Raw genomic sequence first — 19,896 nt, 5'->3', positions numbered from 1 at the left:
CAGATGCCGCCTCACACTGTGCATTTTACCCCACGATTGATATCTAGGTAATCAATCAATCAACCTCTTCTTCGTTCTACTACTTTCAACAAGCTCCATACCTTAATATCCTCTTTTTCTCAGAATATAACAATGTCGCAAATCACAGACGAGTCTCTACGTGAGGCCATCAAGCAGCGCCTCGAGGCTACTCACGTTGAAGTCACAGACATGTCGGGTCAGTTCTTTTCCACTCTATTCTACCCCGCGAACCCCCCCAGGCCGATCACGGCGTAGAATCCGACATACCTAGCTAACCTGAGGATATTGTAGGCGGCTGTGGTCAAGCCTTCAACTCAGTCATCGTCTCTCCTCAATTCCAGGGCCTCAACTCTCTCAAGCGTCACCGACTCGTCAACGCCGCCCTCAAGGACGAAATCGCCATTATCCACGCCTGGACCGCCAAGTGCCAGACACCTGAGGAGTACGCAAAGACGAGCGCAGCCAACGACACCGCGCAAGCGTAGCCATAAACATCACCTTTTCTTTATCTTCCACGATGTTGGGGTTATACTACACGGAGTTTCTGCATAAAGAGGGCGCGCGACAGGCATAGGAAATGGTAGGGCGGGTATGTAACTGAGGGTCTAGATAACGATATCCGTACGTAGGCGGTCTTTCTGCCGCTGTACGTACATCACCAAGCAACAAGAAATCCAAGGGATCGAGTTTATGATTAGAGAATCTTTATTTGGCAAGCGTACAACGCGGAAACAACAACATAACATGTGTTTGTATGCGCCAACACCATGGCCTCCTCCATGAAGGCATCCATCTTCTTTTCCTACCTACCAGCGTGTCTCCATACTCCCGTGAACCAATCAATGACCATCTCTTGGCTTGAAATTCATGTATACGTTTATGCATCTACAAAAGACCCAGCAAGTCTTCACTGTCCTTCTTGGGCTGTTGAGGAGCTCCTCCTTGGGCCTGTTGTAGCTGCATTGCTGCTGGTAGGGGCTCGCCTGCCGACGAACCACCAAAGTTCAATCCTTCAAAACCGTTCATCAAGTCATTCATGTTGTTGCTGGGACCTGCAGCAGGTGCTGGAGCCCCAGAGGCTTGCGCCGGCGCATCAAACATGCTCATCATATCAGCCATGGCACCTGAAGGCGCACCAGCAGATGGGCTGGCCACTCTATCGGGGGTTGCTGAAGCACTGTTCTGCTCTTGGGATGCAGGCGCGGCGCCATCGAAGTCGATGTCCAACAAATTCTCAATGTTGTTTTGAGCAGCACCACCAGATCCGTTGGATGAAGCGGCAGCAACTGAAGCAGCGATAGGGTTCTCGGCAGCGTTTTGTCGCTGTTCTTGGATAGCTGCTCGCTGGATCTCGTCTGCGCCGAAACGACCCTTGCCCACGAACGACTCAGGAGGCTTATGGTAGACAGAAGCAAGAGTAGAGAGTTCGGTGAGGAGCTGCTCCAGAAGGGCCGGAGGAAGGCTTGTCATGGTTGTCGTGATCGTGGGCTTTTGAGATAGAACAATGTTCTAGAGACATAGTTAGCAACTATTTATTAAGATGATCCTTCGGACGAATTTCTCACTTTAGCAACTTCGGGATCAGAGGAGAGAAGACGCCAGTAGACATATGCCCTGTCGCGGATATCGGGGTTATCGTTCTCCGCTGTCGCTGCTTGAAGAACCTTTTGGACAAGGCCTTGGTTGCTTCCAGGCTTCTTCAAGAACAGCTTCACCACCGCTGTCAATATTTGCAGTTGCGTCTGCGAGCTCTGTCAGTTCAAACCTAATCACCAATTACTGTGTGACTTACCTGGGTGAACTCTTCCATAAAGGACTCAACGAAACTCTCCAAAATCTCGTCTGCATTGTTGATCTTCTCAGCATATTCTCCAACAATCCAGATGAGAGATCCACGGGCAGTGGGCTCATCCAACTCATCAATATGCTTGCAAAGTGTAGGAATAACACCCTCGTAGCCAGGGTATTTTCGCAGAATATCCTTGATAACGACAATCACCTCTTGGACAACATAGTTGACCTTGGTAGATATGAGATCCTCGAGGGCCGCAACGCACTTCTCGGCAGCATTCTCGATCTTGATGGCCACTTGGCCAATTGCTTTAACGGCTCTTCGGACGAAATCCATATCGACTTCAAGAGCGTACTCCTTCAGCTCAGCGAGGAGCTGCTCGTAGTTATGCTCGTTTGCTATCCTAACCATAATTTCCAATTTTTGAAGCTTAACATAAGGAGGGTCAGTGTATTTGCAGAAGAAAACGCGCATCTCCTTGCTAAGAATGTCTGGCTTAGCCTGGAGCAGGAGATCAATGTTTCGCAGAGCGACGTATTGGACCTCGGGCTGTGAAGCAACCAAAGTAACTGGATTCGGTCAGTGTGCAACCTCGATATCTCGTAGTCGTATACATACCCAAGGGAGGAGCCATTTTCTTGAGGTATGATCTCACAAGCTCAGGGTTGAGAGCCTTCATGTGGATGAAAACAACCTTGACAGCAGCAAGAACCACGCTAGGGTTAACATGCTGGAACTGAGGTGCCACACGCTCACAGATGTGCTCCGACTCCTTCTGATCTGACGCAGAGTAGTTGGCCAGGGTTGTCAGGATAGTGACTCTTCCCCATTCGGTACACTCGTTAAGGGCCATGAGCAACTTCTTCAGCGTCACAGGCGTAACAATCAGTGCCCTTGTCTCGGGCGCCGTCTCGGTGATCTCAGACAAGGCGGTCACTGAGTTGGCGACAACCATGGGGTTGGGATCACCGATCAACTCCTGAAGGGCCTCCAGAAAGCCGTTCTCGATGCACATCTGAGGGTTGAGGTCGAAGAGTTTGGCGACGCAGATGGCAGCTGTCTTGCGCACGTACGGTGACTCGTCCCGCAGCGTCTTCCTCAGGGGCTCTTCCATATAATCCACCATTTTGTCCACTCTGATGCATCCCATTGTTCGGATTGCCAGTGCTCGTATCAGCGGATTTGGATCTTCGGAGTCTTGAACAAATGTATTAACGGCGAGAATGCAAAGGTCGGGATGCGATTTGGCGTAGTTCCTGGCCATCGGGTCAGCTCTTCATCTTACCCCACGAAACAGCTGGCAGCTATAGAACTAGGGAAGACAGCTACAGCAGCTATTCAACTTCGTTCACATACATCAGGTAAAGGTATACAAGCTTCTTCTGATCAAGGTCGCCAGTCGCAATGTTCTTGAGCACATCTGGGAAGAGTGCAGACACATCCTTGCCCAACGTCATGGCCATGATGGTCTTCTGAATCGACTCCTTGCGCTCGTACGCATACTGAGAAACCAAGCCAGCGCGCAGCTCAAAGGTTTCGCCCTTTCGAGGCACGGCGAAGGCGCCGCGAATGCGATTTACCGCCATCGTCGAGGTTCTTGGAGGGGCACGGGGGCAGAAGTTCGAAGGTTGGAGAGGAACGAGAGATTGGGTCGTCGAAGACGGCGGTGACAGTCTGAGTTAGTCGAATTGGTCAGGCCGAGTACAAGCTACTTGTCCTCAAGTGTCGAAGCCTGCATCCACCGATATTATCGCGTATCGGAGGATGCCCTTAAGATAGACGACGTAGTCGAGATAATCGGAAAGGGAGTTGATCAATTTAGGTACGTAGGTATGCACAAGGCAGATGTAACTGTCACCAAATATGCCAAGGCCACGAAGATAGGTCTAGCCTCTAGGCCACTGAGTCGCATTGGATGGAGCCCGCCCAAACCAACAAAGGGGGCGTTTTACAGCGACCCTGTAAGCTCCAGTTAGTGGATCGAGGCTAGGCCACCCCCTAACTCTAAACTTCCGCCTGATTGATTGCCGTTCGCGTGTAGCGTGGCTTCAATGGTTAACAATTTATTTATTTTTGGCCACCTTCAACGCAAATACGTTGCCCACGCTTAGTCACCCTCTATCAGCTCTTGTTGAACTGGATCTCAACCTACATCACCGCGAGTCTTGGGGGTCATCAATCATAGCCACGAAGAAAAGAAAATACCTGTACCCGATGAAGTCATACTGTTGACTGTGATCTCTGGAATAAGAGTCCTCGCCAAATCGGCCAAGCTAGACCATGGTGAATAATGCTGTGTTCGTTTCCGTAGGATAGCGAGATCTAAGAAATAACAGGCGCTGCCAAACCTCCGTCGACTCTTTATCGAGTCACGAACAGATGACGAAGAACGAGATGTCTCTAGAAAAGCGGTGGGTCGTCTTCCGGTTTGTCTCGACAGCACGTACTGATCGAAAGCAGTTCTATAACGCCGTCCTTTTCATGGGATCAATCGCTGTTTTCAGTCTCATCGCACAAAGGTTGAATGCTGGTAAATGATGGAGAAGATCATCATGGTCGTCGTTACGCATTCAAAGATGCTATTCGAATAAATAGAGCATGGCGTTTTGTTCACTAATATTAATCAAGATTGATATGTAGCTGAGACTCGATCAATCATCGGCTTCTTCCGCCTCTTCTGCTTCTACCCCTGTCTCACTCTTCGTGGTTTCCGCTTTGGCTTCTTGTTTTCGCCAAAGACCAGCCAAGAAATCGTTGGTGCTCGCCTCTTCAAGACTCTTGTCCTCCCGTTTCTTCATAAATCTTGGAAATCTCAAACTCAGTCCTCTCTCATCACTCACGAGACCAATCGCTGCAGTATAAGTCGGGCTCAATGTGATATCTGCAAATGCCATTTCCCACACTTCTTGTGGTTCAAACCAGATATCAGGTCTTGGGCCTGAATATTCGACAAAGGCGGGCTGTTTAGTTCTGGTGTTCTTGGGTTCGCCGCTCTCTTCGCCATCGTCATAAAATTGCCGATTGGCCTTGTAGAATGCATCCGTGAATCCAGACATGCATTTACATACTGCCTCCAGGGACCCTGTCTCTTCGTTGCGGCAGGCCATGAGAATAGGTGACCACCATTTCGCCTTACGCCCTTGCCCATGCCACCCGGCGACAGGAATAAGGTCGAGAGTATCGAAGCTCGAATTATAATCTTTCTTGACTTTGAGCCAGGAATCAAGTCGCTTGTCTGGCTCGTAGGTAGCCAGTAAAGGTTTGCGTCTTGTTTTCGTTTTGGTCTCCCCATTCTCATCATTCTTTCCTCTCACTTTTCCTTTTCCTTTGGACTTGGATTTTGGTGTAAGTAATTTGTTGGTCCCATCTGGCCCATCATCATCTGCCTCTTCTGTGTATAGCACCGTGGGTAAATTATCCAAGATTTTTACCATGATACCCTCGCATTTGATATCCGTGGCAGCCTTGAAAAACTCGAGAACAGATTCGGAGTCCGCAGATGTAGCATCAAGACTCTGTACCCAAGTAAAGTTATGCGGTACTTCTGTGAAGAGTGATCGTAGAAGTTCTCTTCTTTCTCGAAAGGGTCGATCTAGCAATGGCTGCCCGTTCAAATACATCAAGTCGAACGCAAACATGCAAACGTCCACAGTGATACTTCCGATATCGACATCTTTTCTCGCTCGGTTTGTGAGCGTTTGGAAATTTTTGAGCTCGCCGGTTTCACGATCAACTGCGACAACTTCACCTTCCATGATGAAGCTATCAACGCCCTCTCCGCGTATCTTAGGTATCAGCTCAACCAAGTCAGGGTATTTGTCTGTCATGACCTCCAAGTGGCGCGAGAAGATGCTGACTTTCCCATTCTCATCGCAATGTATTTGAGCTCTCTGTCCGTCGTACTTGAACTCGCACGCAAAGTCTCGGCCCTGTAGTTTTGTGAGCATCTCGGACAAGTCTCTGGTGATGCTTCCAAGCATAGGTCGTAGCGGTATATGCATGGTGAGACCACATCGTATTAGCAGTTCCTCAGAAATCCCAATTTCTAAGAGAACAGGTACAAGGTCGTTGTAGTTCGGGCGTCTCGCAAAGCAGGCCTTGACTATCTCCTCAGCCCGCCCCCAAATTTCAGCCAAATCTTCTTTTTTGAGCTTTGCAAGATCAGATACCGATTTTAGAGGAAAGTCAGCGCCTGGTGGGCGTGAGAGCAAAAAGGCCCGTGATAAAGCAATCAACATCGTTGTTTTTACAGCACCAATACGCAACTATTGCCTGTCAGATGGTAACGACGAGTATTGACATGGTTTGCTTACATGCTGAGAAAGTGTCCGCACGATGAAACGACTCTCTTCACCACCCCGAGCGTCTTGCAGTAATCGATCCACCAATCTTTGCTTCGTTTCGGAACTACCCTGCCCTTGACTGCTGGAAATCTTCACCAAAGTTTCATAGACGCCATTGATCGTGAGAGGTTTTGGTTTTCTGAGAGTGAAGCTCTGCTTTTTCTTGGCTTCAAAGGCCACATCTCCCGCATCTCCATATTTGTCATAAATGGCCTTCAAAGCTCGGTTGTCTAGTCCACAAACGTTGCGCAATGCTTTTGATATCGCTGAGCCACCCAGTCCGAGTTCCATGGAGATATAAGGAGGTGAAATCGCATTCGTTGCCAGCCATACCTGCGAAAGTCAGAGAAGCTCCAGGAATGTGGACTTAACATACAGCTGGTAGTAAGCTTGCTGGGTCTCCCTCAATAAGAACTCTTAAGCAGTTTACGAGGGTATCTACAATCTTAATCCGGCTCGTAGTGCCGTTGATGAGAATAAAGCAGCGTGTGAGAAGGGCATATGACGCATTGCCGCCTTCAGATGCCCAATGCTCCTTTAGTTGGTCCAGATACTCAGATGGGTCGAATGTTAGTGGGGATTCGTCGAGAGGTATTGATGTGGTAGTCGTATCTTCAGCCATGCCTGCTGCCTGAAGACTGAGAGTAGGTTTTGTAGAGGTGAGTGTGCCAGGCTTGCTGAGAGCCGTTGGGAGAATGACTGGGGGCTTCGGCTTTAGGCCTGCAGGACTAGGACTTTCATCTCGAGAGACTGACTCATTGTGTTTGCTCGGGAGCTCAAGTGTCTGTGCCTGTAGTGTATTCTGTGGCGTCTTTGCAACTTCCTGGTCCCATTCTGCCTGAAGCTTCCTAGCTAATTCTTCATCTGTTAATTCTGTAATAGCATCACTTGATGTACCTTCGGCATTTTCATCTGTCTTTGGCTTTTTACTTGACTCTATGTCATTCTGCTTTTGCTTTGAAAAGAAGTACTCAAGACCGCGGACTGGTGTTGAGGATTTGGTGCCGTTGTTGAGCTTCCGTTTCTTGGTTGGACTGGGCATATTTGCATCAAGTCAGACTACCGACCCAAAGAACAGAAGGATTCCAACAGAGAGACAAAATAATTCCACCGCAAAGCTTATGTAAGTAGAGGAATACGCTCCTTCGCGTCCTTGTTAATCAACAACTATAAACGCGGCCGCTCTATGACGATGTTGGCGGGAGGGCACGTGACCGAGTTAAAGAGCTTCGAAAATCATGAACCAGCCCGCTCAGTCAACGCTAAACTATTTCGGCACGCACAAGCGATTCACTCACACAACCGTCGAAATCTTCGCTCTGCCCCACCATCGCGAACCTCCCTCTCCCCCAGAACATCACCCCTCATAACGACCCCTCCTCTCCCTATAAATCAGCCATAATGAACGGTGAAGATCCGCCTGAGAGGCCCAGCGAGATCACGTCCATCATCAACGGACTCGAACGATACAACCCCGAGGCTGTCGGCGCCCTTGAGACCTATCTCCAAGACCAATGCGAGCAGAAGTTCACTGACTGCAATGCCAACCGAACACTGCTGAAACTGTGAGTAGTTTTACTCTATATATACAACACACCCCGGGGCTCTTATATGATGACCGTTTGTCAACGTTTCCTATTACCTGACTCGTGTGGCGGGTTGTTCTCAACTTGGCCGCACCTGAAGTCAACTTTAGTGCAACTGAAATGCCCAATTACTCCAACCTTTGTTTGTTGTCATCACTGCTCGACTCGAGGCTAACTTCTTCCCTCGAGATACCAGCTCAACCCCGACCGTATCAAGGATGAGGTGATTACCAACGTCCTGGTCAAGACAATGACCCAGTTCCCCTCCGCACAGTTCTCGCTCGCTCTCCACCTTATCAACCCCTCCGCTGCTGTCACTGGTGATCTTGGCGAAGCTATCACCAAGCTCCGATCCCTCAATGGCCAGCTCGAGGGTGCTCAGTACTCCCATTTCTGGGCCGATCTCGACGACGACATGGTTGCCGATTTGATTGCCGACATTCCTGACTTTGAGGACGTCGTTCGACACAGGATCGCCCTTCTTGTCTCACAGGCTTTCCGTGAGCTCCAGATCACCCATCTCGAGTCATGGCTCGGTCTCAACGAGGACGCCACCAAGAAGTTTGTTACCGAGGTTTGTGGTTGGACTGTCGAGAGTGACGGCAGCGTCAAGGTTCCCTCAAACCCTGACAACGAGGCCAAGAAGGCTGAGATCCGTGAGGACGTCAACGTCGAGCAGTTCTCCAGGGTAATCCGACGGTCGTGGGAGGACACTGTTTGAGCTTTTTGATGAGAGTTTTAGCGGATCACAAGGGATTTTTCGCGCACTTCCCCCACCATCTGATCTCATTGGATTCGGACATCACGACTGATGATGCGGAGGGGTTAGGAAGGGCTCACATGGTAGCATGGCGGGGGTTACAAAAACTAGGCGTTTAATCGGACATGTCATTGCAGAGCAATCCAAGGATCTAGAAATGCATAGAACTTTGCGATTTACTACATCGTATCTGGCTCATGTAGACCGACAATGTGGCTTGATTACAGTGCTTTTGATTCGCTATATTGATTTTCAAAATTGTCCCGGTATTTATTTCCCCTTGGACAGCTCCTCCCATTGCACGCCAGCCCATTCTTCGAGGTAACCAACCTCTCCAACTGGTGTTCCCCTAGGCGAGCAGTCTTTCTCACATACACCAACAATTATCGTACCCCACTCCATGCCCTCCAAACTCATGTCGTCTGCCTCAAGCTCTGCAATAGCGTTTGGTGTCAACTGCACCTCGAAAACTCTTCTCGCCATACAGTTGGGGCACCGGGGGATAGCACCCTTGTTCACAGCCTCACCAACAGCATCCTTCTTTGAGTATAAGAGAGGGGTGCCTGCAAACTCATAACGAATAACTTGCTCAGGGTTCTGCGCCAGACGATCTGCAAACTTCTGGAATGTAGCATCCATGCTTGACTCGAAGGCCTCGCGGTCCAGTATCGAGGGTTCCGCGGCATCAGCATCTTCAAGACGGGCGTTAGTGGGAACGTTCGTGGGTGTAGGTTCCAGAGTTTCAAAATCGGCGTCGGCTAGATAGAGAGTAGGATACGGCTGGGCCTGAGCATCTTCGGTGGGCCAAGGCTCTGAAGGTTGGGGTGGCGACGCCGGTGTATCCTTAATATTGAGAGACTCTGCAAAGGTTTTGCTGAGGGCTGTTGTTGCTGGCTCAGGAGAGGCAGGTTTGGCAGGTTCAGGCTGTGAAGTCGAAGAGGAAAATGGATTCGCAGATCCAGAACTAAACGGGTTTCCAGAACCGTTGGAAGTGCTGAATGGGTTCGCATTACTAGAGAAGGGGTTTACGCCAGAAGCGCTTCCCAATCCCTTGGAACCAAACAGAGTCTCTCCTAATCCAGGTCCATCGTTCTTTGGCTTTTCCTCTTCAACTTTCTTCTCTTCCTTGGGCTCTTTGGGTGCCTCCTCCTTCCACACCCTCAGGCCTCTCAGTGCGCGGATGCTGCCATCTTTGCGCCGGCAAGTCTGTCTTCTACAGGCGAAGACATAAATTCGTCGCTCATGCTCGGGGAATCGTTCGGGGAGCTCGCCGTTGAGCTGCAGGATCAAAGCCATGAAATCCTTGCAGACTTTGCATCGTGCATAGGCTGCGCTGGGAGCATTCTCGTCTAACCAATCCTGAAATCGTTGTTAGTCGGTACAGTTTTGCCTGGTGCGGGACAAGCCAACGACGTACGGGACGGCCTCCGAGTTTGCTGACAGTGTCTTCGTCTGCTTCTTTAGAAGCATATCCCAGGAGGACATTTGTCTCCTCAAATTCGCCGTCCGAGGAATCGGAATCGTATGAGGCCATGATATTGATATTGATGGGCTTGGTTTAAGTGATTGTTGGTGGGGTAAATATTTTTTTTCTTTACAAAAAGCTGTCTGTCACAATGCGGGGCTTAGCGCATCAGTAGAAGTGTTGGACTACAAATCATCAAACTGTGATGCACTCACGCAGACTACCTACGTATTACAAATGCTATAAACATGCTGGAGTCATGAAAATAAAGTCGTAATTGTGTATATTACGCCCCAGAGCCTTTTGTCTAGCCTCAATTTTAACGTGGTATCTCCTACATGTGATCATTAGGTCCATCCATGCCAGGCCCAGGTCCGCCTGCTCTACCCATCTGTCGAGCCTTCAACAACTCATCACATAGAAGGAGGTTAGATGCGATACTGGAGCTGGAGGCGATGCAATTTCGCAGAACTCGGTAGGAGTCAAAGACGCCCTCCAGCTCAGGGTCCATAGGTTCACCGGTTTCGAGGTTAAGGCCAACAACATTGCCGTCGGCATACTCATCCTGCAAGTCCGCAACTATAGCAAGTTAGATCTTGGCCGTGAATATGTAGAGAGTAATAAACTTACGAGCATCCTGGATGTCAAGACCGGCGTTGGCAGCCAGAGTCTTGGGAATAATAAGAAGAGCATCAGCGAATGCCTCAACACCCCACTTAGCCTTGCCCTTGACAGACTTGCCAAAGGCATCGCTCTTGAGGTGAGAAGCACAGGCAACCTGGAAAGCACCAGCTCCAGGAACAACAGACTTGTCGACAATCATGTTGTAAACACTTCGCAGACCATCTCGGACAGCATCTGTCACTTGAGCAATGGTGTGGGCGTTGGGGCCCTTGATCATCAGAGTAACGGACTTGGGGTCCTTGACCTCCTCAACGAAGGTGAACTTCTCCTCGCCAAGTGTCTGCTCATAGACAAGGCCAGCCCAGCCCAGAACATCCTCAGACAAGTCGTCTACACTGTTTTGAGCAACACCGCCACAAACAAGCTGAAGACGTTCCATGTTCCTTCGCTTAGCCCGTCGGAGAGCCAGAATATTGTTCTTGGCAAGAACGTCAAGAGAAAGAGGATCGATACCCTTCTGGTTGATAACAACAAAATTCTTGATGCCGTCGTTACCGCAAAGCTCCTTCTTGAGCTCTACAATCTTCTTGAGCTTGGCATCGACGAATCGACGCTCACTCTCAACAAGCTTATCACGCTGCTCAGCGCTAGAGTAGAAGAAGCTAGAGTTAATCTCAGTCTTCTCATACTCCAGGCTGACGTTGAGGGTCAGAATGTAGCAGTTCTCGAGTCGCTTGGGCATATCAGGGTGACGAGCACCGTGATCAAGGGCCAGTCCACGAATCAACCGAGTGTCGGCGGCCGTTCGGTGCTGCATCTTCATAATCTCCACCATGTGCAAATCGGGCTTCGCGGGAGCCTGGTAAATAGCAAGAACGGCATCGACAATATCGGGTGTAAGCTTGGCGGCCAAAGTCGAGTTGAGTTTGGTGGCGAGCGATGTTCGGGCGACATTGAGGAGGAGTTCTCGGTCAACCTCCTTGGCAAGTTTGAAAGAGTCGAGGAACTACGACGTTGAGCCAAAGTTTCAGGGGGGACGAGGTAACGAAAACTGACCTTAAGAGCCTCAACCTTGGCAACCTCGAAACCATCAGTGATGATACGAGGGTGCAGTCCTTCAGAGATATATCGGTCTGCTTGCTTGAGAAGCTCGCCAACCAACATGACCACCGAGGTGGTTCCGTCACCGCAAATATCGTCCTGAGCGGTCGCTGCTCGAGCAATCATAACGGCGGTAGGGTTTTGTATTTGCATCTCTCGGAGGAGAACGTTTCCATCTTTGGTCAGCTTGATCTGGGGTGGTCGGTCAGTTTAGGGGTCGTCGTGGGGTATTTTGATAGGAGTTTGTACCTGTCCCGCACCGTCAACGAGCCTGAGACTGTTAGCTTCACGTCGCCATATGAGAATAATGATAACACGCACATCTTAATGGTGCCCAGGGGGCCCAGGTTGGACTTCAGAACATCCTGTAGGCCTTCGCCAGCGCTAATGTTGACCTTCAGAGCTTCGCCCCTCCTCTGCGACAAGCGGGTTAGCAGGTTGCAAGGCAAGGCCACTTGTGGCTGCGGGGGGGTTATAGTTATTGATATCGACGTACTCGGGACTCGGCCTTAGGGTTGAGGAGTTGTGCTGCCGACATGATTGTAGATCTCAGTGGGCACAAAGGCTATGTCGAGATCAAATAGGTCGAGGCTTGAAAAAGCGGTGCTGGTGTAGGAGGTTTCGCGATTTCGTAATCGCACAAGCTTGCACCAGCTGGTCACAGGCAATAGAGGATGGGCTAGGCTGGGACATTTTTTCTGCCCCTCCAAGGGGTGGAAAGCGGTGTGAGGTGAGGACCGAGGGGCTCGGTGAGCAACCAATCAGATGAGAGTTTTCTCACAAGATATATGAAGCTATTCCGAGTATAATGACTAAGTCGTTTCTGTACAGGCCATTATGGTCCATAGTTTTCCGGTCTATCACTTCCTTCTTACCCAAGATACATTCTAGAAATTTACTATCCAGTAATACCTTCTTCCATCTAATGTGTCTACGAGCTTGATTCCTACTAAGGGTTACTAGGGTGTGAACAGGGGCAAGAAACCGTCCTTTTGATTAATCTCTTTTGACACACCGATTCAAGATCTAAAGTCTCTTTTTTCTTTATTGATTTATCCTTCTCTCCCAGGTCCGGTTTCTCTCCTAGCTTATTCCAGAAAGATATATACATTTACTTGCAACTCATCTAGTCACACTCCGCTCTATGCTTTTTCCAATCTCGCTTCTGACACTCCCCGGAGCAATATTTCACCCTTTGACAACGTGAACATTTCTTTAACGTAACTCCCGCCTGGTCCTCTGGTTTTCCGCAGCTTCGGCATCTTTCTACCCGAGTCACTGGGCTCCGCATCTTGGGAACGTCGGCAGGATCAACGACTTCTTCGTTGAACGGAATTGCATAGGTCGGGCTGATTGCAATACGGACTGCATTTGGCGCTGCGTTTTCCCACTCAGGGAGAGACACGAAGTTGTCTGGTAGAATTCCGTTACCACACGAGCACAGAACCTGCTCACCATCTTTGAGACTTAGTGGAATAGTCGCCCCCTTTCTCTTATACTCGCAACTTTTGCCGTGAGACCAGGTACGGCACCTCTCAACCATTGATGGGAGAGCCTTCTTCCAAAGGCATAATTCTGCATCATCGACATCTATACTGCCACATTCAAGTTCACGGAGAATCAGAAGGAAGGATTCCATACGACCCGATGTAACAAGATCCATGGTGAACGGGATAATAGCTGCATCAATAACAACAGATGCGGCATCACCATCAATCCGTATGGCGGAGACGAAAACAAGCATGTGAATACCACCTCGCTTCGGGTGGTTGATTGCAAACAAACCGGTCTGGCCAGCCTGTAAGCCGGTGGCGATCATAAACATGGTGAACACAGATTCCTTGAAGTTGACCATCGGGTCATGAGAGATTCCGCTTTCGCCGCGCACAGTACGTAGATATTTCTCTCGGGCTGAAAACTGCATTGATGTCAATGTTGTCATCCATCGGTTTCGGTCCTTGTTTTCCAAATCAATGACCGGGAGGTTATTGAGATTCAGGTGCGGCATGTTGAGAGAAGCCGGAACACCAGACGAAGAGATTGCTGAAGGGTATGCAAAATCCAGCAGTATAGGAGAAGAACCAGGTTGCGCCAGTGGCACTATCAATTCGATGTAGCCTGTCGTTCTAGCAACTCGAGATTTCATTCCATCCGTGGTGACAGGCACCGGAAAGTTTAGAGGGCAAACAAGATCATGCTTGCCGAAAACAATATCGATGACGAAGGGGCTCTTCTGACGAAAGTCGATCGGGATCTTATCCTTGAGGAATTTCTTGGCTCTCTTCGAAGTAATGTCCAAGTGCCCCGTAAGGGTAGAGATGACAGACTCAGAGGGTGATATCTCGAGCAGAATCTTAGTGGTCTTGTCATCCTGGCCCTGGTTGACCACGTTCTCGAGAGACTTAACAGCACTACATACAGCAGGATAACCATCGTGCCCGGGTAAATGCTTTGTCACGAATACGCTCGCCTTGTTATCAGTGCGCGTTTCGAAGACGGTCATGGTCAATCCCAGAATGGGTCCATAAATCAAGGAGTTCTGCCCCGTGGGTGGAACACAAAGTCCAACCAATGCTGAGTTGGGCTCGTTCTGTAGGGTCGAAGTGGGCACATAGAAAGATGCTATGAGAGGAGAGTCTCCGGCCCATCCATCCCGATCTCTTTCAACAACCACTTCAAACTCGTCCTCGTCAGACATCTTGTTGGTTTTAACATTACCAAAGGAAATTTGGATATCTCCAAATATATTCTGCCATCCCTCGGTGGCGTTATGACTAGATCTCACCGACCCGACAAGTGGCGGTGATGCAAGCCCAAGAGGGTTATTCTGATGTTTATACAATCGAGCAATGGCCAGTCTGGGTACAACTACCGTGACAGCGACTGCTGGTGGCAGGGATTTCCAGCGATTATAGGCTCCATTTTGGGGAAGGCTTCTGCTCTCCTGAATAATCCATGGTTCGGTGTTGACACCAAGAAGGTGAAGCTGAATGCACAGGTCTTGCATGCCATTGCTAGCCAGCAAAAAGCGATGGTCTTGAGCAATGGAGTCAATGAGAGCTGAGCACATGGATGGCCAGTCTGTTGCAACCCGGGCCATGACAATCTTGAGCATGGTAGCAAAGCTTGTACGAATAAAGTGACCATAAGTGTTTGACCTCTGTCCCACACTTGACTTCGATATGTTCTCAGCTTCAAACATGTAGTCATAGAGTGGTGAAAGTAATTTGATGAGCTGCTTTGAGTCTATATGCAGCTTTCCGTGGCGAGCCTGACCTGAGAATTGGTTGTCTCGCTTCCAAGCCAGTCGGTTTCGGGTTTGCGTTTCTCCTTTTGCTTCATTCATGAGTCCAATGAAAATCTCGTCAACATGGGACTCAACCTTGGCATTAGTCCAGTACTGGACAGGACTGAGGCCAAGTAGAAGTGAGATGGTCGGTGCATGTCCAGAGAGAATCTTGTCTAGAGCATTCTTCTGATCACCCTCGGGTCTGATGAGCAATTCTGTGAAAAGGGACGCCCACGGCTCGTCTTTGAGAAGAGGCCCTGCTGCGAAGATAATGTTGAGGGCTCCGATGTGGTCACAAAGGTTTGAGGTATCGATCATATCGAACACCGATGGTCCTGAACCACCCTTTCCATATTCCTTCGGATCCAAAACCAACGGTCGTGGGTCCCAGGTTCGCCGGTATAGGTTGGCTGGCTTCCCTGTTGTATACGCCGCCTGTAAACTGTGACAGAGCGTCAAGGCATCCGCAACGGCGAAGCGAATGACAATATTGCTCTTCAGCGACTTGAAAGCAGAGATCCATTCATTGAACTGGGTCTTCGCAGCAGCTGAGGCTACAAATTCTTTTCCTCTGATCTTGGGCTCAAGTGGAGAGCCTTCGAGAAGAGCAGCATAGGCCGTGGCAAGATGAAAGCCAAGGACTGGATCACTGGCGTAGTGCAGAATGTCGTTCTGGGAGAGAAGGCTTGCAAGGAGCGGGTTTGGCAGCTTATCTTTGGCTTGGCGAGGTGTGACTGTACCATTTTTCCAATATTGAGCGGATACATCCCCGATTTTTGCTCCTGCTTGTATGGAGAGTGGCGCTGCGGAACGCATAGCTGTCAAATTGATGTGCCCTGAACCAAGCTTTTGATCGTGTATGTCCTTAGATGGTTGGATGTTCTGCTGAAATGTCTCCATGTAGCTATCGGATTGACACTTGGAAGCCGCAGCTTTAATTGACATCCAAACACGACGCACATCTGATAGAGTATCAGCATCGCAGAATCGGATGGATTTTCCCCATGAACTGCTGTTCCATTCATCAAGAGATTTGGAAACGTTCAGCAGCTTAGTGGCAGTAGCTGACACAATCTTGGCAGTCTCTTCGTCCACAAAAAGATGGTAGTAGACATTCCAAAGCTGCTCATCACTCAGCTTGCAGTCCTCATCAAGCAGGAATATCAAAAAGAAAGCATTGCGAGCTATTCTGGTCAACATATTGTGGTGCTGTGATGCAGGGTAAGTAACCTACCAAGAATCTTTTCGACGACATCGCAGCAAGTGAAGTCAATTTTTCTCTGGGCTGATCCGTTTAGTTTCAAATTATTAGAAAAAGGTTGACATGTACTCACGCAAGCCTTTCTCTAGGTATGTTGTGTAAAGAATATTGCGCACATCACCGCAGCCAAGCGACAGCACAGATACGTCTTGGCCTTGTGGTACTGATCTGGTCAGACTGGTCGCTGGCGTGTTCCCAGCAGCGTAAAGAAAGCTAGTCTTTACGGCAATAGTTGGCGTAAGCATGGCCGACCAATAGTGAGAGGAAAGTCTCACGGCGTATGGCAGATAGGAAATACGGGAGTAATATTGAATCTGAGGAATAAATAAGGTGCTGGGAGAGGTTTTGCAAGTATAAGGAAGCTCGGACTAATAAGGCAGAATATATGTGGCTGCGTCTCGTGAGTGGAGCCAGTGAGTGAGACGCTGAAAGATCTACCAAAATGACAGGACCAGAGTAAAATAGAGTGAGAATGATACGTATGAGACAGGAAAACAAATTTAATGTAGTTCCAACTGGTCTGAGACGATTAATGGACATCACGGACAATCAACAGCCTCAACTCAAATTAATTTGGTGGTCAAGAAATCTGGAAACTCTCACACCAGTATTGACCATCCATCAACTTGCGAACATCGATTCAAATTAGACCATTTCACACTTAATCAAGGCACAGAGGTTAATCGTCAATGAATATTCCATTGGTGAAGTCCATATATCCCTCCCAAAAAGCAAAAGCCTCAACCTCAAAACTCCAAGCAGCCCAAGGGGGTGTTCGACACCCAACCGTGTTGAGACCTTTGCTTTCTATCAATTTCCCCCTAAAAAATCACAAGAATCCCATTCCGGTTCGCCAGTTCCTGCCCTAGTAGTCCATTGTTGATGGTGATGAAAACCCCGTTGAAATACCCAAGCCCTTTTTTACTTTCTTCTCCCCTATCCCTAGTGTACATGACCGCGAGCGTGCATTACGTAGAAGCGTGAGCGTGAGCGTCGTAAAAAAATGTGTCGCTTCTTCTGGAAACGATTGACCTCAATTGGTGTAATCCAAAAAAAAAAAAAAAGTGCATGGCTGATTAAGTACTGTTCCATGGCTTGCGCAAGACAAAGACAAAACAAGCAAACAATGCTGGGCGCAAACTAACTAGTTGCTGCCAAAGAAGACGTCGTCATTGTTGTTGGTGAACATGCCGACGTTGTCGAAATCATCGTCAAACTTGCTCATGAGCATGTTGGAGTCGCGATCCAGTTGGATAAGATCGTCGTCGTTGGCAAATTGATACAGCATTTCATCGTCTGCGTTGCTTAGGCCAAGGGGAATAGAAGCAGCCATGGTTGCCGAGGTAACGAAAGTTGTTGTCCCGGGAATCAGGGTCAGATCGTCGTTGTTGATTGAAGTGTTGGGATCGACGTCGAAGAAGTGAGCGGCTGGGGGAGAGGATGATTGCGAGAGCTCAGGTGGTGTGTTGTACTGGCTTGCGATGCTCTTGGAAGGAGATGCAGCGTGCATAGGAGTGCCCTCCATGATGGCCTCCGGCGAGATGTATGAGTGTACACTGCCAGTGGAGGGGGAGGAGGCATACTCCTGAAGAGCGGCGGCTGTGATGCCAGTCATGGGTGCTGAAGAGACGGCAGCGAGGGCCTGGTTCTGCGAACTCATTCCAATATCCATCATTTCATCAAGCATAAACTGTTCTGGTGAGTTGACAGCTGAGCTGTCAGAACAAGCAGAGAATGATGACATTGAGCTGACAGACATGTTCTTCTTGCGGGTTCGCGCCGACTTCTCCATGCGAGTCTCGATATCAGGGCGGCTCTTCTTGGGCGGTCTGCCTCGCTTGACAACCTTGCGCACGACGTTGTCAAATGCACCAATGCACATGCCTCGTTGGCGGTGTCGAGTAAGAGCATCGTGGCGAGCAAAGCTGTTGCCACATTCGCAAGGGTAGGGCTTGATACCAGTATGGATCTTGGCGTGTCGCTTGAGATCGTGCTGTCGAACAAAGCACTTCTTGCAAGTGGGACACTGGTATTGTCGGTCATTGAGATGAGTCTGAACATGTGACTTGATGTTCTCCTTGCGGCCGAACTTCTTGCCACAATCTTCATAAGTACATGTCCACTTGCCGTCGCTGGCGTCTGGGCCACTGATGAATTGGGCGATCTCATCCTGAGTGACTCCGGTCTCTGTCTTGGTCTCCTCGATGTTGATGCTGGCGATGCTGGCAGCACTTGCGATGCTAGCAACTGACTCAGTGCGGCGATGGGGAGAGTGGCGACGAGAAGGTGTCTGAGAGGGAGTTCCAGAGACAGATTGAGGACCCATGGGATAGGATTGGAGTTCAGGCTTGTTATCAAAAGAGCCCAGGTACTGTGTCATTTGAGGAGTGTTGGGAGTGGCTTGTTGTGGTAGTTGATGGTTGAGACCGTGGATGTCATCCCGGCCAAAGTCGCTCTCGATCTTCATGAACTCGTTGTTGAAGCTGTTCATGTTCATGTAGTCAGGTGTCGACATTGGCAGTCCATTGAAGGATGAGTCGGGAAGAGTATTTGACCGAGCTGGGCTAGACATGACTTGCTCAGAATGTTGTCTGATGTCTTGGAAGATGGTCTGGGCCCTTCGGTTTCCTCCACGGTTCCTCACGGGCTTGATCGTCTCTTCCAAAGACTCATCATAGCCATCAGCGAACCGACTTGACATGCTCTCATCCTTGACCAATCGGTCATGGGGAGTCTCAATCGGCGTAGGGGGGAAGTAACCTTGCTCAAGGTTAGCCGCCTCAGGCATAGTCATTGTCCAGCTGAGCGACTGACTTTGTGTGTTCTGGTTCTGGCTCTGATTCTGACCTTGGTTCTGGTTAGGAGGCGTAGCGGGTCTTGTCGTTGAGTCCAAGGTCTCAAACTTGTTAACGCGGTCCATAATGCCACCACTTATCCTTCTTGAGGTTCTCCTTGTACTGGAGGTGTCACCTTCAGAGGACCAACCCTGAGCGGAGGAACCCTCAGAAGGAAAGTCGATGAACGTTGGAGTAGAAAGTGCACTGTCATTGTTAAAGATATCAAATTCCTTACCTCCCGACATATTGTCACCGTATGCAGCCTGTTGGCCCTTGCCCAGCATCACGTTAAGATCAGTAGTGTAAGGGTCAAAGGGGAGTGAGTTGGGGTCAAAGCAGGACGGGTCGAATCGTTGTGTCTGAGGAGTTCCATGAGGGGACATGAGATAGTTCTCACTTCCACTTGGGGCCAGGTTGGCGTAAGGGTTCTGTGTGCCCGGGCGTGCTTGAATGCGTTGCTGCTGCGCTTCTCGCAGAACTTGCTGCGTAGAAATATTGGCTAATCCTGTATTGTTAGTATTCGTACTTACCATGTAGTTCTGCCTTGTTGCTGCTGAGTTGATGTTCTGGTTCTGTTGTTGTCGTCGAACATCCAGGCTGAGGCCGCGTCGGTGGGCGGTTTGTCGTTGTGTAGTTGGCAGATTAGGGATCTTGGCGCCCTCAAAAGCAGACGGTGTCGAGTTTTGACGCCGGTGCTGCTTTTGCCGGGCGTGAAGTCCTGTTGGATTGGACAGCATAATGTCGCAAGGGGAGTCCGGAAGGGAATTGTCGTCGGTCGATATATTGTCGATGGGAACCTATAGGTCCGAAACTGTTT

General features: G+C 49.4%; 8 protein-coding genes across 8 annotated transcripts; 2 read left to right on the top strand and 6 right to left on the bottom strand.

The window, feature by feature from the left end:
- Nucleotides 1–132: 132 nt before the first annotated feature.
- FTJAE_3539 (uncharacterized protein) lies at nt 133–506 on the top strand (the record flags this gene model as incomplete). Its single annotated transcript, XM_037349847.1, has 2 exons — nt 133–217; nt 313–506. The coding sequence occupies 2 exons, from the start codon at nt 133–135 to the stop codon at nt 504–506; spliced, it is 279 nt and encodes a 92-aa protein (XP_037209384.1).
- A 400-nt stretch (nt 507–906) lies between these two features.
- On the bottom strand, nt 907–3,399 carry FTJAE_3538 (ap-2 complex subunit beta; the record flags this gene model as incomplete). Its single annotated transcript, XM_037349846.1, has 5 exons — nt 907–1,530; nt 1,587–1,763; nt 1,814–2,382; nt 2,432–3,069; nt 3,170–3,399. The coding sequence occupies 5 exons, from the start codon at nt 3,397–3,399 to the stop codon at nt 907–909; spliced, it is 2,238 nt and encodes a 745-aa protein (XP_037209383.1).
- A 1,065-nt stretch (nt 3,400–4,464) lies between these two features.
- FTJAE_3537 (DNA ligase 1) lies at nt 4,465–7,198 on the bottom strand (the record flags this gene model as incomplete). Its single annotated transcript, XM_037349845.1, has 3 exons — nt 4,465–6,078; nt 6,127–6,489; nt 6,533–7,198. The coding sequence occupies 3 exons, from the start codon at nt 7,196–7,198 to the stop codon at nt 4,465–4,467; spliced, it is 2,643 nt and encodes an 880-aa protein (XP_037209382.1).
- A 359-nt stretch (nt 7,199–7,557) lies between these two features.
- Nucleotides 7,558–8,463, top strand: FTJAE_3536 (eukaryotic translation initiation factor 3 subunit K; the record flags this gene model as incomplete). Its single annotated transcript, XM_037349844.1, has 2 exons — nt 7,558–7,721; nt 7,932–8,463. 2 exons carry the CDS (start codon nt 7,558–7,560, stop codon nt 8,461–8,463), a joined length of 696 nt encoding a protein of 231 aa, XP_037209381.1.
- Nucleotides 8,464–8,772: 309 nt separating this feature from the next.
- On the bottom strand, nt 8,773–10,036 carry FTJAE_3535 (apoptosis RP-8; the record flags this gene model as incomplete). Its single annotated transcript, XM_037349843.1, has 2 exons — nt 8,773–9,861; nt 9,920–10,036. 2 exons carry the CDS (start codon nt 10,034–10,036, stop codon nt 8,773–8,775), a joined length of 1,206 nt encoding a protein of 401 aa, XP_037209380.1.
- Nucleotides 10,037–10,301: 265 nt separating this feature from the next.
- On the bottom strand, nt 10,302–12,230 carry FTJAE_3534 (t-complex 1 subunit zeta; the record flags this gene model as incomplete). Its single annotated transcript, XM_037349842.1, has 6 exons — nt 10,302–10,546; nt 10,598–11,597; nt 11,648–11,884; nt 11,942–11,963; nt 12,014–12,108; nt 12,189–12,230. 6 exons carry the CDS (start codon nt 12,228–12,230, stop codon nt 10,302–10,304), a joined length of 1,641 nt encoding a protein of 546 aa, XP_037209379.1.
- Nucleotides 12,231–12,818: 588 nt separating this feature from the next.
- FTJAE_3533 (uncharacterized protein) lies at nt 12,819–16,487 on the bottom strand (the record flags this gene model as incomplete). The annotated part of the gene is made up of 3 exons (XM_037349841.1): nt 12,819–16,165; nt 16,216–16,266; nt 16,316–16,487. The coding sequence occupies 3 exons, from the start codon at nt 16,485–16,487 to the stop codon at nt 12,819–12,821; spliced, it is 3,570 nt and encodes a 1,189-aa protein (XP_037209378.1).
- An 899-nt stretch (nt 16,488–17,386) lies between these two features.
- FTJAE_3532 (regulatory SWI5) lies at nt 17,387–19,816 on the bottom strand (the record flags this gene model as incomplete). Its single annotated transcript, XM_037349840.1, has 2 exons — nt 17,387–19,561; nt 19,610–19,816. The coding sequence occupies 2 exons, from the start codon at nt 19,814–19,816 to the stop codon at nt 17,387–17,389; spliced, it is 2,382 nt and encodes a 793-aa protein (XP_037209377.1).
- Between the last annotated feature and the right edge of the window lie 80 nt (nt 19,817–19,896).

This window comes from Fusarium tjaetaba (genome assembly GCF_013396195.1).
Source record: "Fusarium tjaetaba strain NRRL 66243 chromosome Unknown NRRL66243_c0000068, whole genome shotgun sequence".
NCBI classification, from domain to species: domain Eukaryota; kingdom Fungi; phylum Ascomycota; class Sordariomycetes; order Hypocreales; family Nectriaceae; genus Fusarium; species Fusarium tjaetaba.
This window is presented reverse-complemented; position numbering and strand designations above follow the sequence as displayed.